Raw genomic sequence first — 11,780 nt, 5'->3', positions numbered from 1 at the left:
AAATGCAGTTTTCCCTCAGCACTGCCGCTCCGACAGTGCGGCACTCCCTCAGCACCGCCCCTCCGACAGTGCGGCACTCCCTCAGCACCGCCCCTCCGACAGTGCGGCACTCCCTCAGCACTGCCCCTCCGACAGCACAGCGCTCCCTCAGTACTGCCCCTCCAACAACGCGGCACTCCCTCAGCACCGCCCCTCCGACAGTGCGGCGCTCCCTCAGCACCGCCCCTCCGACAGCACGGCGCTCCCTCAGTACTGCCCCTCTAACAGCGCGGCACTCCCTCAGCACCACCCCTCCGACAGTGCGGCGCTCCCTCAGCACCGCCCCTCCGACAGCACGGCGCTCCCTCAGTACTGCCCCTCTAACAGCGCGGCACTCCCTCAGCACTGCCCCTCCGACAGTGCGGCGCTCCCTCAGCACTGCACTGGAGTATGTACTATGGGGAAAGAGCAGGGAAGGAGGATTAATTGGACCAAGTGAGCTGTGCTGTATCATTCCACATGACCGCTGAGCCATGCAACCTGTCCACTTGATGGATTGCAAATGTTGGCGCAGTTTTGAACCAATTGGTTGCCAAGACAAGTTTGCCTTTGCCCAGCTCGGGGCCTGTTGGACTGTAGTTGCTCCACCTTCCCCATGACGCTGTGTTGCTTTTCCTGTGTAACAAACTGCAGCCAGAGAATACGCTGCCCTCCCGCTGCCCCGGCTGTTTTTTTGCACCATGTACCCGGTGCCTTGGAGCGGAGGGGATCGCAATCCTGGCTTCTACAACAGCCGCTCGGTGCTGCTGAGGAACTCGGCCCTGTACCCGAGTCCCGGCACCGCCCCGGGCCGGGATCTCAGGCCGGTCCCCGGGCTTTTCCAGGACCTGCAATTCCCCGCAGGCAACACCTCCCTGCATGGCCCGGGAGCGGCCTCTCAATTCAACATTGTCATCTCACAGTGGAAGAGACCACAGGTGAGAGCAGACCCTCAAGGACATGGGGTGGGTGGGGAACTAGTCAATGAACAGCTGGGGGAAATGCAGCCAAACCTGATTCCTTGCAAAATATTGTGTATTTGCTGCAACCATTTGCTGAGTCAGAAGGTTGTGGGTTCGAGTCCCACTCCAGAGATTTGAATACAAAAATCCAGGTCGACACTCCCAGTGTTGGAGGGGCAGTGCTGAGGGAGCTCCGCACTGTCGGAGGGGCAGTGCTGAGGGAGCCCCGCACTGTCGGAGGGGCAGTAATGAGGGAGCGGCGCACTGTCGGAGGGGCAGTGCTGAGGGAGCGCCGCACAGTCGTAGGGACAGTGCTGAGGGAGCGCCGCACTGTCGGAGGGGCAGTGCTGAGGGAGCACCGGGGGTTAAAATGTTGGCTTGAAAGTTGATTTTGTAATGAGATGAAAGCCCTTTCGTAGCTTCCAGTCCGTGTGAGCGGCCCCATCAACGTGATCAATGAAGGTTTTGAGATTCTACATTCGCACAGCTATAAGGGAGTGCAGCGAAGGTTCACCAGACTGATTCCCGGGATGGTGGGACTGAACTATCAAGAAAGACTGGATCAACTGGGATTGTATTCACTGGAGTTCAGAAGAATGAGAGGGGACCTCATAGAAACGTTTAAAATTCTGATGGGTTTAGACAGGTTAGATGCAGGAAGAATGTTCCCAATGTTGGGGAAGTCCAGAACCAGGGGTCACAGTCTAAGGATAAGGGGTAAGCCATTTAGGACCGAGATGAGGAGAAACTTCTTCACCCAGAGAGTGGTGAACCTGTGGAATTCTCTACCACAGAAAGTAGTTGATGCCAATTCACTAAATATATTCAAAAAGGAGTTAGATGAAGTCCTTACTACTAGCGGGATCAAGGAGTATGGCGAGAAAGCAGGAATAGGGTACTGAAGTTGCATGTTCAGCCATGAACTCATTGAATGGCGGTGCAGGCTAGAAGGGCCGAATGGCCTACTCCTGCACCTATTTTCTATGTTTCTATAAGTTGCCACAAACTATTTCCTGACGATTGTTTTCTTCCCAACAGGAAATTTGCGCCAATCCTGAGTTCATTGTCGATGGAACCACCAGAACAGACATCTGCCAGGGAGCCTTGGGTGAGAACTGATGATCTGGGTTAGAATCAAATAGAGTTCCTCATGCGGGGATAGACAGTGATGAGAGAGATAGTGTTTGGAGAATGAGCTCTGGGAAAACAGTTGAAACGATGCTGGAAAATGTGGACCAGGCTCTTTCCCCAAAGGGAGGTGTGACTGTGAAATGGAAGCTGGGTTGGCTCTGATCATCCCTCGCAAACTTTCTGTCAGCTGCAGACTGGGAAGGCCTAACTCCGAGTGTCCATCTGTGCCGGGGTTAGTTGACTGCAGTGTCGGGGCGTAACACGTGTCCACAACTTCCTGGGGCAACGAGAGGAAAATCAGACACGGTTCCCACTCCTGATCAACGTCCAGCAACAGAATTGAGTTGGACTGCGAGGTCCTCTGCAGTCAAATAGCCAGCATAAAGAGAGGAATAAAGGAATGGTGAAGGTGGAGGCCTAGAAGAATGAGAGAGGATCTTATCGAAGCATATAAGATAATGTAGGGGGCTCGACCAAGGATATTTCCACTCATTGGGGAAACTAAAACTAGGGGACATAGTCTCAGAATAAGGGGTCGCCCATTTAAAATTGAGATGAGGAGAAATTTTTTCTCTCAGGGGGTTGTAAATCTGTGGAATTCTCTGCCCCAGAGAGCTGTGGAGGCTGGGTCATTGAATATATTTAAGATGGAGATAGACAGATTATTGAACGATAAGCGGGTGAAGGGTTATGGGGAGCGGGTGGGGAAGTGGAGCTGAGTCCATGATCAGACCAGCATGATCTTATTGAATGGCGGAGCAGGCTCGAGGGGCCGAATGGCCGACTCCTGCCCCTATTTCTTATGTATACGTGGGTTGCCTCTTGTGTGCAGATATGATACACAAATTGAGCTGAAAAGGGAGGAACTTGCAGCCAAATGTAGTGTTTTCTTGACTCTGTAAGCTCACGTATAAGCTATCGAACAATTCTTGTTCCTCCCTCCCCTTACCCTCTGCTCCCCCATTTCTCCGCACTTCTCCAGGGCATATAGAGCTACCATTTAGAAAATAAAAGTGACCATGAAGCTGTCAGATTGTCGTTAAAACCCCAATGGGTTCACTAATGCCCTTCAGGGAAGGAAACTGCCGTCCTTACCCGGTCTGGGCCGATATGTGACTCCAGACCCACAGAACCTGGTCTTAACGGCCCTCACTGGTCTAGCAGGCGATGCTCGGTTACATGGGATTACATCGGATCTTCGGCACAGAAACAGGCCATTCGGCCCAACCAGTCCATGCCGGCGTTTATGCTCCACTCGAGCCTCCTCCTGTCTTTCCTCATTTAAATCTATCAGCATAACCCTCTATTCCCTTCTCCCTCATATACTTGTCCAGCCTCCTCTTAAATGCATCGATACTATTCGCCTCAACCCCTCCCTGTGGCAGCGAGTTCCACATTCTCACCGCTCTCTGGGTAAAGGAGTTTCTCCTGAATTCCCGATTGGATTTCTTGTTGACTGTCTTATATTGATGGCCTCTAGTTATGCTCTTTCCCCACAAGTGGAAACACTCTCTCTGTATCCACTCGATCAAAACTTTTCATCATTTTAAAGACCTCTATTAGGTCACCCCTCAGCCTTATTTTTTCAAGAGAAAGAGACCCAGCCTGTTCATCCTTTCCCAATATGTCAACCTGATATGATACCGGCACCGACCCGTTGGGCTGAATGGTCTGTTTCTGTGCTGTACACTCTGTGTAACTTTAACACGCTCCTATCCTTGTTGTCAGGTGACTGCTGGTTTCTCTCTGTCATTGCGTGCCTCAGTCTCAACAAGCGTGTGATGGAACAGGTCATTCCCCCGAACCAGGGATTCAGGAAAGGTTACACGGGGTGTTTCCGCTTTAAGGTATGTCTCTGTTGTTTATCCTGCCGCTGTCTCTGATGTGCCAGCACCGAATGCCAGTATTCTCTTGCTGGGTGCCATGTGTCAGCCGTGGCTCAGTGGGCAGCACTCGCGCCTCCTGAATCAGAAGGTTGTGGGTTCAAGCCCCACTCCAGAGAGCTGAGCACAAAAATCTAGGCTGACACCCCCGGTGTAAGATCCTGCAAATCCCCTGGGAGGACAGACGCACCAACGTTAGCGTTCTCAACCAGGCCAACATCCCCAGCATCGAAGCACTGACCACACTCGACCAGCTCCGCTGGGCAGGGCCACATTGTCCGCATGCCCCAGACACGAGACTCCAAAAGCAAGCGCTCTACTCGGAACTCCTACACGGCAAGCGAGCCCCAGGTGGGCAGAGGAATCATTTCAAAGGACACCCTCAAAGCCTCCCTGATAAAGTGCCACATCCCCACCGACACCTGGGAGTCCCTGGCCAAAGACCAGTCCGCCCTAAGTGGAGGAAGTGCATCCGGGAGGGCGCTGAGCACCTCGAGTCTCGTCGCCGAGAGCGTGCAGAAACCAAGCGCAGGCAGCGGAAGGAGCGTGCGGCAAACCAGTCCCACCCTCCCCTTCCCTCAACCACTGTCTGTCCTACCTGTGACAGAGACTGTACTCCTCGTATTTGACTGTACAGTCACCTGAGAACTCACTTTTAGATTGGAAGCATGTCTTCCTCGATTGCGAGGGACTGCCTCTGATGAATCTGCCTATGATGATGATGATTAATAGCGACCCTTAGTAAGCGAGAATTGGGTTGGTTTCTGCCGATGTTCCTAATGTTTTGTCTGCCTTGTCCTTTCCCAAGTTCTGGCAGTACGGCCAGTGGGTGGAGGTAATGGTGGACGATCGGCTGCCCACAATCGACGGCAAGTTGGCGTTCCTGTACTCCAAAGACAACAATGAGTTCTGGAGCCCACTCCTAGAGAAAGCCTATGCCAAGTAAGTATGTTCTCAGCAGATTAATTTCTCCAATTGGCCTGGGTTTTTATCTGGGTTTTTGCCTCTCCCAGGGGTGGAGTGTAGAATGTTTCAGTGTGAGGGGTGTCGCAGGTGTGTGAGGCGGACTGGTTGGGCTGCGTGCTCTTTGCCTTTCCGTCATTGTTCATAGGTTTATATGTAACCTTCAGGGCTGCTGACCGAGGGCCGTGCGGCTCTTTGTCGGCCGGAGCAGACACGATGGGCCGGAATGGCCTCCTTCTGCCCTGTAGATTTCTATGTTTCGGTGTGCAGTGCTGCTGTGGGCAGTACTGGGGTAGTACTGTAACCAAATGGTGGATAGCTGTGCTGAAGGCACAATGAAGGGATTAAGGGGTTATGGGGAGCGGGCGGGGAAGTGGACCTGAGTCCATGATCGGATCAGCCATGATAGTATTGAATGGTGGAGCAGGCTTGAGGGGCCATATGGCCTACTCCTGCTCCTATTAGAGGAGCACAGACATCTCGGGGGGTTGTGGGACTGGAGGAGATTACAGAGATAGGGAGGGGCGAGGGCCATGGAGGGATTTGTAAACAAGGATGGGAATTTTGAAATCAAGGTGTTGCTTAACCGGGAGCCAATGTAGGTCAGCGAGCACAGGGGGTGATGGGTGAGCGGGATTAGGTCCATGGGCAGCCAAGTTTTGGATGACCTCAAGTTTACGTAGGGCAGAATGTGGAAGGCCAGCTGGGATTGCGTCGGAGTAGTTAAGTGTCGAGGTAAAAGAGGCATGGATGAGGGTTTCAGCAGTGGATGAGCTGAGGCCAAAGGTCAGGGCAAAGACCAAGTACCAAACTGGCGCTCTTTCTGGCTCAGCCACTCCTGCTCCTATTTCTTATGTTCTTAATGTGTTTATCTAAAAAGTGGCTGAGCCAGAAAGAGCGCCAGTTTGGTACTTGGTCTATGCCCTGACCTTTGGCCTCAGCTCATCCGCTGCTGAAACCCTCATCCATGCCTCTTTTACCTCGACACTTAACTACTCCGACGCAATCCCAGCTGGCCTTCCACATTCTGCCCTACGTAAACTTGAGGTCATCCAAAACTTGGCTGCCCGTGGACCTAATCCCGCTCACCCATCACCCCCTGTGCTCGCTGACCTACATTGGCTCCCGGTTAAGCAACGCCTTGATTTCAAAATTCCCATCCTTGTTTACAAATCCCTCCATGGCCCTCGCCCCTCCCTATCTCTGTAATCTCCTCCAGTCCCACAACCCACCGAGATGTCTGTGCTCCTCTAATTCTGCCCTCCTGAGCATCCCTGATTATAATCGCTCCACCATCGGTGGCCATGCCTTCTGTTGCCTGGGCCCCAAGCTCTGGAACTCCCTCCCTAAACCTCTTCGCCTCTCTACCTCTCTTTCCTCCTTCAAGACGCTCCTTAAAACCTCTTTGACCAAGCTTTTGGTCACCTGCGCTCATTTCTTCTTATGTGGCTTGGTGTCAAATTTATTTATTTTGCATTAAAACACTCCTGTGAAGCGCCGTGGTACGTTTTACAACGTTAAAGGCGCTATATAAATACAAGTTGTTGTTTTCCGAGTTAATTTATCTCAACTTTTGGCTCAGGGGGTAGCACTCTCACCTCCGAGTAAAAGGGTCATCAGTTCAAGTCCCACTTCAGAGACTTCAGTACAAATTCTAGGCTGACACTCCCAGTGCAGTGCTGAGGGAGCGCCGCACTGTCGGAGGGGCAGTACTGAGGGAGTGCTGCACTGTCGGAGGGGCAGTAATGAGGGAGTGCTGCACTGTCGGAGGGGCAGTACTGAGGGAGTGCCGCACTGTCGGAGGGGCAGTGCTGAGGGAGTGCTGCACTGTCGGAGGGGCAGTACTGAGGGAGTGCTGCACTGTCGGAGGGGCAGTACTGAGGGAGTGCCGCACTGTCGGAGGGGCAGTACTGAGGGAGCGGTGCACTGTCGGAGGGGCAGTACTGAGGGAGCGCCGCACTGTCGGAGGGGCAGTACTGAGGGAGTGCCGCACTGTCGGAGAGGCGGTACTGAGGGAGTGCCGCACTGTCGGAGGGGCAGTACTGAGGGAGCGGTGCACCGTCGGAGGGGCAATACTGAGGGAGTGTCGGAGGGGCAGTACTGAGGGAGCAGTGCACCGTCGGAGGGGCAGTACTGAGGGAGCGCCGCACTGTCGGAGGGACGGTACTGAGGGAGCGCCGCACTGTTGGAGGGGCAGTACTGAGTGAGCGCCGCATTGTCGGAGGGGCAGTACTGAGGGAGCGCCGCACTGTCGGAGGGACGGTACTGAGGGAGCGCCGCACTGTCGGAGGGGCAGTACTGAGGGAGCGTCGCACTGTTGGAGGGGCAGTACTGAGGGAGCGCCGCACTGTGGGAGGAGCAGTACTGAGGGAGCGCCGCACTGTCGGAGGGGCAGTACTGAGGGAGCGCCGCACTGTCGGAGGGGCAGTACTGAGGGAGCGCCGCACTGTCGGAGGGGCAGTACTGAGGGAGCGCCGCACTGTCGGAGGGGAGGTACTGAAGGAGCGCCGCATTGTCGGAGGGGCAGTACTGAGGGAGCGCCGCACTGTCGGAGGGGCAGTGCCGAGGGAGCGCCGCACTGTCGGAGGGGCAGTACTGAGGGAGCGCCGCACTGTTGGAGGGGCAGTACTGAGGGAGCGCCGCACTGTCGGAGGGGCAGTACTGAGGGAGCGCCGCACTGTCGGAGGGGAGGTACTGAAGGAGCGCCGCATTGTCGGAGGGGCAGTACTGAGGGAGCGCCGCACGGTCGGAGGGGCAGTGCCGAGGGAGCGCCGCACTGTCGGAGGGGCAGTGCCGAGGGAGCGCCGCACTGTCGGAGGGGCAGTACTGAGGGAGCGCCGCACTGTCGGAGGGGCAGTACTGAGGGAGCGCCGCACTGTCGGAGGGGCAGTGCTGAGGGAGCGCCGCACTGTCGGAGGGGCAGTACTGAGGGAGCGCCGCACTGTCGGAGGGGCAGTACTGAAGGAGTGTCTCAAGGCTGATGGGTGAAGATCGGCCACATGAACGAGGTAGCCCAAGGCAGTTGGTATCGCGGTTCAGTGCCCACGGAAGAGTCAGTACCTTCAGGTAAGCTGGGAGAGCGGACAGGGGCCCGGGGTGGGGGGGGGGGGCGGGGGCACGTGGGCGTTGAAGCCTCACTGTATCCAGGACCTGCTGTATGTTCCAACGTGACCTTGTGTAATGAGCCTTTGCTTTTCCTGCTTCCATTGTGCCTCAGGCTGAAGGGCTGCTATGAGGCTCTGTACATCGGTTATCCGCTGGAAGCAATGGTGGACCTCACCGGGGGGGCCCCAGAATCGTTTCTGGTCGATGAAATGCCGAAGGACCTTTGGAAATTCCTGAAGAAGTTGCTGGAGAAAGGATCGATTGTCTGCTGTGCTAAACCCGTAAGCACCTCATTGGTTGTCAAGCGCTTTCAGTTTTCCGGTGGGCGTGAAAGGCGCTATAGAAATGCAGGTCTTACTTTCTTCGATAGATTAACCAATTTCCAGCGGGGTTACAGAAATAATGAGCGCACCATTCAGCCCTTGCCCATGTTCTCACCGACCTAAAGTGGCTCCCAGTTCCACAACACCTCAAATTTAAAATTCTCAATTTTTCTGCAATTGAACCTCTGTGAATCGCCTGGGAGGTTTATTTTCAAAGGCACTATATAAATGCAAGTTCTTGTTTAAATCCCTTTCCCATCCCTTTCTCTTTCATCTCCTCCAACATTATAACTACCTCCCCCGCCCCCTTCCCTCCCCCTCCCCCGACCCTCTCCTGCCCCCCTCCCCACTCCGACCCCCCCCCCCACCTCCAGATCTTTCCATTCCTCTGATTCTAACTTCACGTGCTTCTCCACCTACGTTGCCCCTCCCCCGCCCCCCTACCCTCCCCTCCCTCTGACTCTAACCTCACGTGCTTCTCCCCTCGTTGCCCCACCATTGGAGGCCGTGCCTTCAGCCACCTGAGCCCCACACTCCCTCAACTGTCTCGCCTCCCTCTCCTCCTTTAAGACCTTATTTTCGTTGCCCCTCCAAATATCTCCTCCTTCAGAGCGGTGTCCATGTTTTGGGTTATTTCTCTGTGAAACGCCTTGTGATGTTTTTTACATTAAAGGTGCTTTGTGAATGCAAGTTGTTACAGTGAGGGGGAGTGGGGTAGATCCCGAGTGTTAGTGAGGTGGAGTGAGATATATCTGAGTGTTACACTGAGGGGGAGTGGGATATATCCCGAGTGTTACAGTGAGGGGGAGTGAGATATATCTGAGTGTTACAGTGAAGGAGTGAGATATATCTGGGTGTTACAGAGGGGGAGTGGGGTAGCTCCCGAGTGTTACACTGAGGGGGAGTGAGATATATCTGAGTGTTACACTGAGGGGGAGTGGGATATATCCCGAGTGTTACACTGAGGGGGAGTGCGATATATCCCGAGTGTTACACTGAGGAAGTGGGATATATCCCGAGTGTTACAGTGAGGGGGAGTGAGATATATCTGAGTGTTACAGTGAAGGAGTGGGATATATCCCGAGTGTTACAGTGAGGGGGAGTGAGATATATCTGAGTATTACAGTGAAGGAGTGGGATATATCCCGAGTGTTACAGAGGGGGAGTGGGGTAGCTCCCGAGTGTTACAGTGAGGGGGAGTGGGGTAGCTCCCGAGTGTTACAGAGGGGGAGTGGGGTAGCTCCCGAGTGTTACAGAGGGGGAGTGGGGTAGCTCCATACATGTTTCAGTTAAACACTGTGACAAGGGATGAACGAAACACCAGTTAGTGTGTCCCTTTATAATATGGAGGGATTTGGAGAAATCATTGCCAATGTTATTATGAATGGCTTTGACGAATAACTGTGATGCAAACAAGAATTTAGCAAAGGTTTCATGATCTAGGATGTGTTGTTTAACCTCCTCCCCGGTCTTTGTGCAGGGTCCAGTGGGAGAATTAAATGAACACGGCATCGTAACTGGGCATGCGTACTCAGTGACCGGCGTGGACCAGGTGAGCTGCTCCTGTGACAGGATCTGAACCCTTCCCCTAATTCCTCTGTTTCCGCCAAGGTGAGTGAATCCTTGCAATTCCTCTGGAGGGAGGACACACCTGTGGCTGGAGGAATGGACAGGTGAGCTTTCCACAGCCTCCGACCGTAACCCTCCGAAGCGGGGAGCACTTGAACACGGCCCGGAATAACTCTCCCTCTGACGATTTCTCCCCTCGCGTTGCTTGCCGCCTCCCTGAGCCAGCTGGTTCGTGACCCCGACTACACGGTGGCAGTGAACTTTGAACCTGCAGGTCCAGTGGTCATGTCGAGGTGTCTCAATGTCCCAAGGTGCGATGCTGTGAAGAATTGAATTCCGCATCTTCCTGATTTTCTCCCCCACCCCCCAAACTCCCTCCCCCACCCCCCAAACTCCCTCCAAGGTGTTGGTTTCTTGCTTATAGGTGATGCCCCTCCCCCAGCATCCAACATTCACTGTCTCTTGGATGAGACGTTAAATCGAGGCCCCGTCTGCCCTCTCAGGTGGACTTAAAAGTGCCACTATTTTGAAGAAGAGCAGGGGAGTTCTCCCCGGTGTCCTGGGGCCAATATTTATCCCCCAATCAACATCACTAAAACAGATTATCTGGTCAATTTCACATTGCTGTTTGTGGGAGCTTGCTGTGCGAATCTTGGTTGCCGAGTCAGCAAGTGATGCTCGGAATCATAGAACATTGCAGCAGAGAAGGGGCCGTTCGGTCTATTGTGCATACGCTGCGCTTTGACAGAGCTAATCCAACTAATCCCACACTTTCCCCACAGCCCTGCAATTTACTCCCCGTCAGGTATTTACCCAATTCCCTGTTTGAAAGTTACGATTGAATCTGCTCCCACCGACCTTTCAGGCAGCGCGTTCCCGATCACAACAACTCGCTGCGTAAAAACATTCTCCTCATCTCCCCCTCTGGTTCTTTTGCCAATCGCCTTAAATCTGTGTCCTCTGGTTACTGACCCTCCTCCCACTGGAAACCGTTTCCCAATATTTACTCTATCAACACCCTTCCTGATTTTGAACAACTCTATTAAATCTCTCCTTAGCCTTCTCTGCTCCAAGGAGAACAATCCCAGCGTCTCCAGTCTCTCCATGCACCTGTCAGTATGCTCCCAGGATTTGTATTGTTGTGGACAGGTCGGAGGGCCTCCTTGTGGGACTGCTCCTGGGCACGGCCAAGGGGGCCATTAACCGGTCCAGGCAGCGGGCGGTCGAGGGGGTCGTTCGGCCCGACTGCCTGCCTCTCTTCCGCGGTTACGTTCGCGCCAGGGGTGTTCCTGGAGATGGAGCACGCGCTGTCCACCGGTACGCTCGCGGCCTTCCATGAGAGGTGGGCGCCAGAGGGACTGGAGTGCATCATCACCTCCGGGAACAGAATTTTAATTCGATGGACAAAGTTCCCAGTTAATTGCTAAATTTGTAGGTTTTAGTTCCCTTACCAAAAGGGGGCGCTTGATTTCAAGCTTTGTTTTTAAAATAGTTGTAGAACTATTGCATTGTGAGTGGCTTAGCCAGTCACGTGAGGTTCACAAGACTCAATAAAACCCCAGCCAGTTGTGTCTAGGTCATCCACGATGAGGTATGCAGTTGTGAACCTAGTGGATGAACTGGTAATGTGTCGTGTGATTGTTAAACCTTTGCTAGTTCTTAATAGCAATGTGTTGCCATGAATTCTTAAGCAAAGCACTCATGAAGCAAATACATTACAATGTGACTGAAGTTCCTCATAGAAACATAGAAAATAGGTGCAGGAGTAGGCCATTCGGCCCTTTGAGCCTGCATCAACATTCAATATGATCATAGCTGATCATGCA

The 11,780-nt window shown here is 53.7% G+C and overlaps 1 protein-coding gene across 1 annotated transcript in view; it reads left to right on the top strand.

Moving 5' to 3' along the window:
- Positions 1-509: 509 nt before the first annotated feature.
- Positions 510-11,780, top strand: part of LOC139239128 (calpain-9-like) — a 43,541-nt gene continuing 32,270 nt past the window's right edge. The window contains exons 1-6 of the mRNA XM_070867675.1: positions 510-956; positions 2,019-2,088; positions 3,840-3,958; positions 4,803-4,936; positions 8,175-8,343; positions 9,866-9,937. Of these exons, the coding sequence (XP_070723776.1) occupies positions 720-956; positions 2,019-2,088; positions 3,840-3,958; positions 4,803-4,936; positions 8,175-8,343; positions 9,866-9,937 (801 nt within the window). The 5' untranslated portion in view covers positions 510-719. The remainder of the gene's footprint in view (positions 957-2,018; positions 2,089-3,839; positions 3,959-4,802; positions 4,937-8,174; positions 8,344-9,865; positions 9,938-11,780) is intronic.

The sequence above is a fragment of the Pristiophorus japonicus genome, chromosome 26 (assembly GCF_044704955.1).
Source record: "Pristiophorus japonicus isolate sPriJap1 chromosome 26, sPriJap1.hap1, whole genome shotgun sequence".
NCBI classification, from domain to species: Eukaryota; Metazoa; Chordata; class Chondrichthyes; family Pristiophoridae; genus Pristiophorus; species Pristiophorus japonicus.
This window is presented reverse-complemented; position numbering and strand designations above follow the sequence as displayed.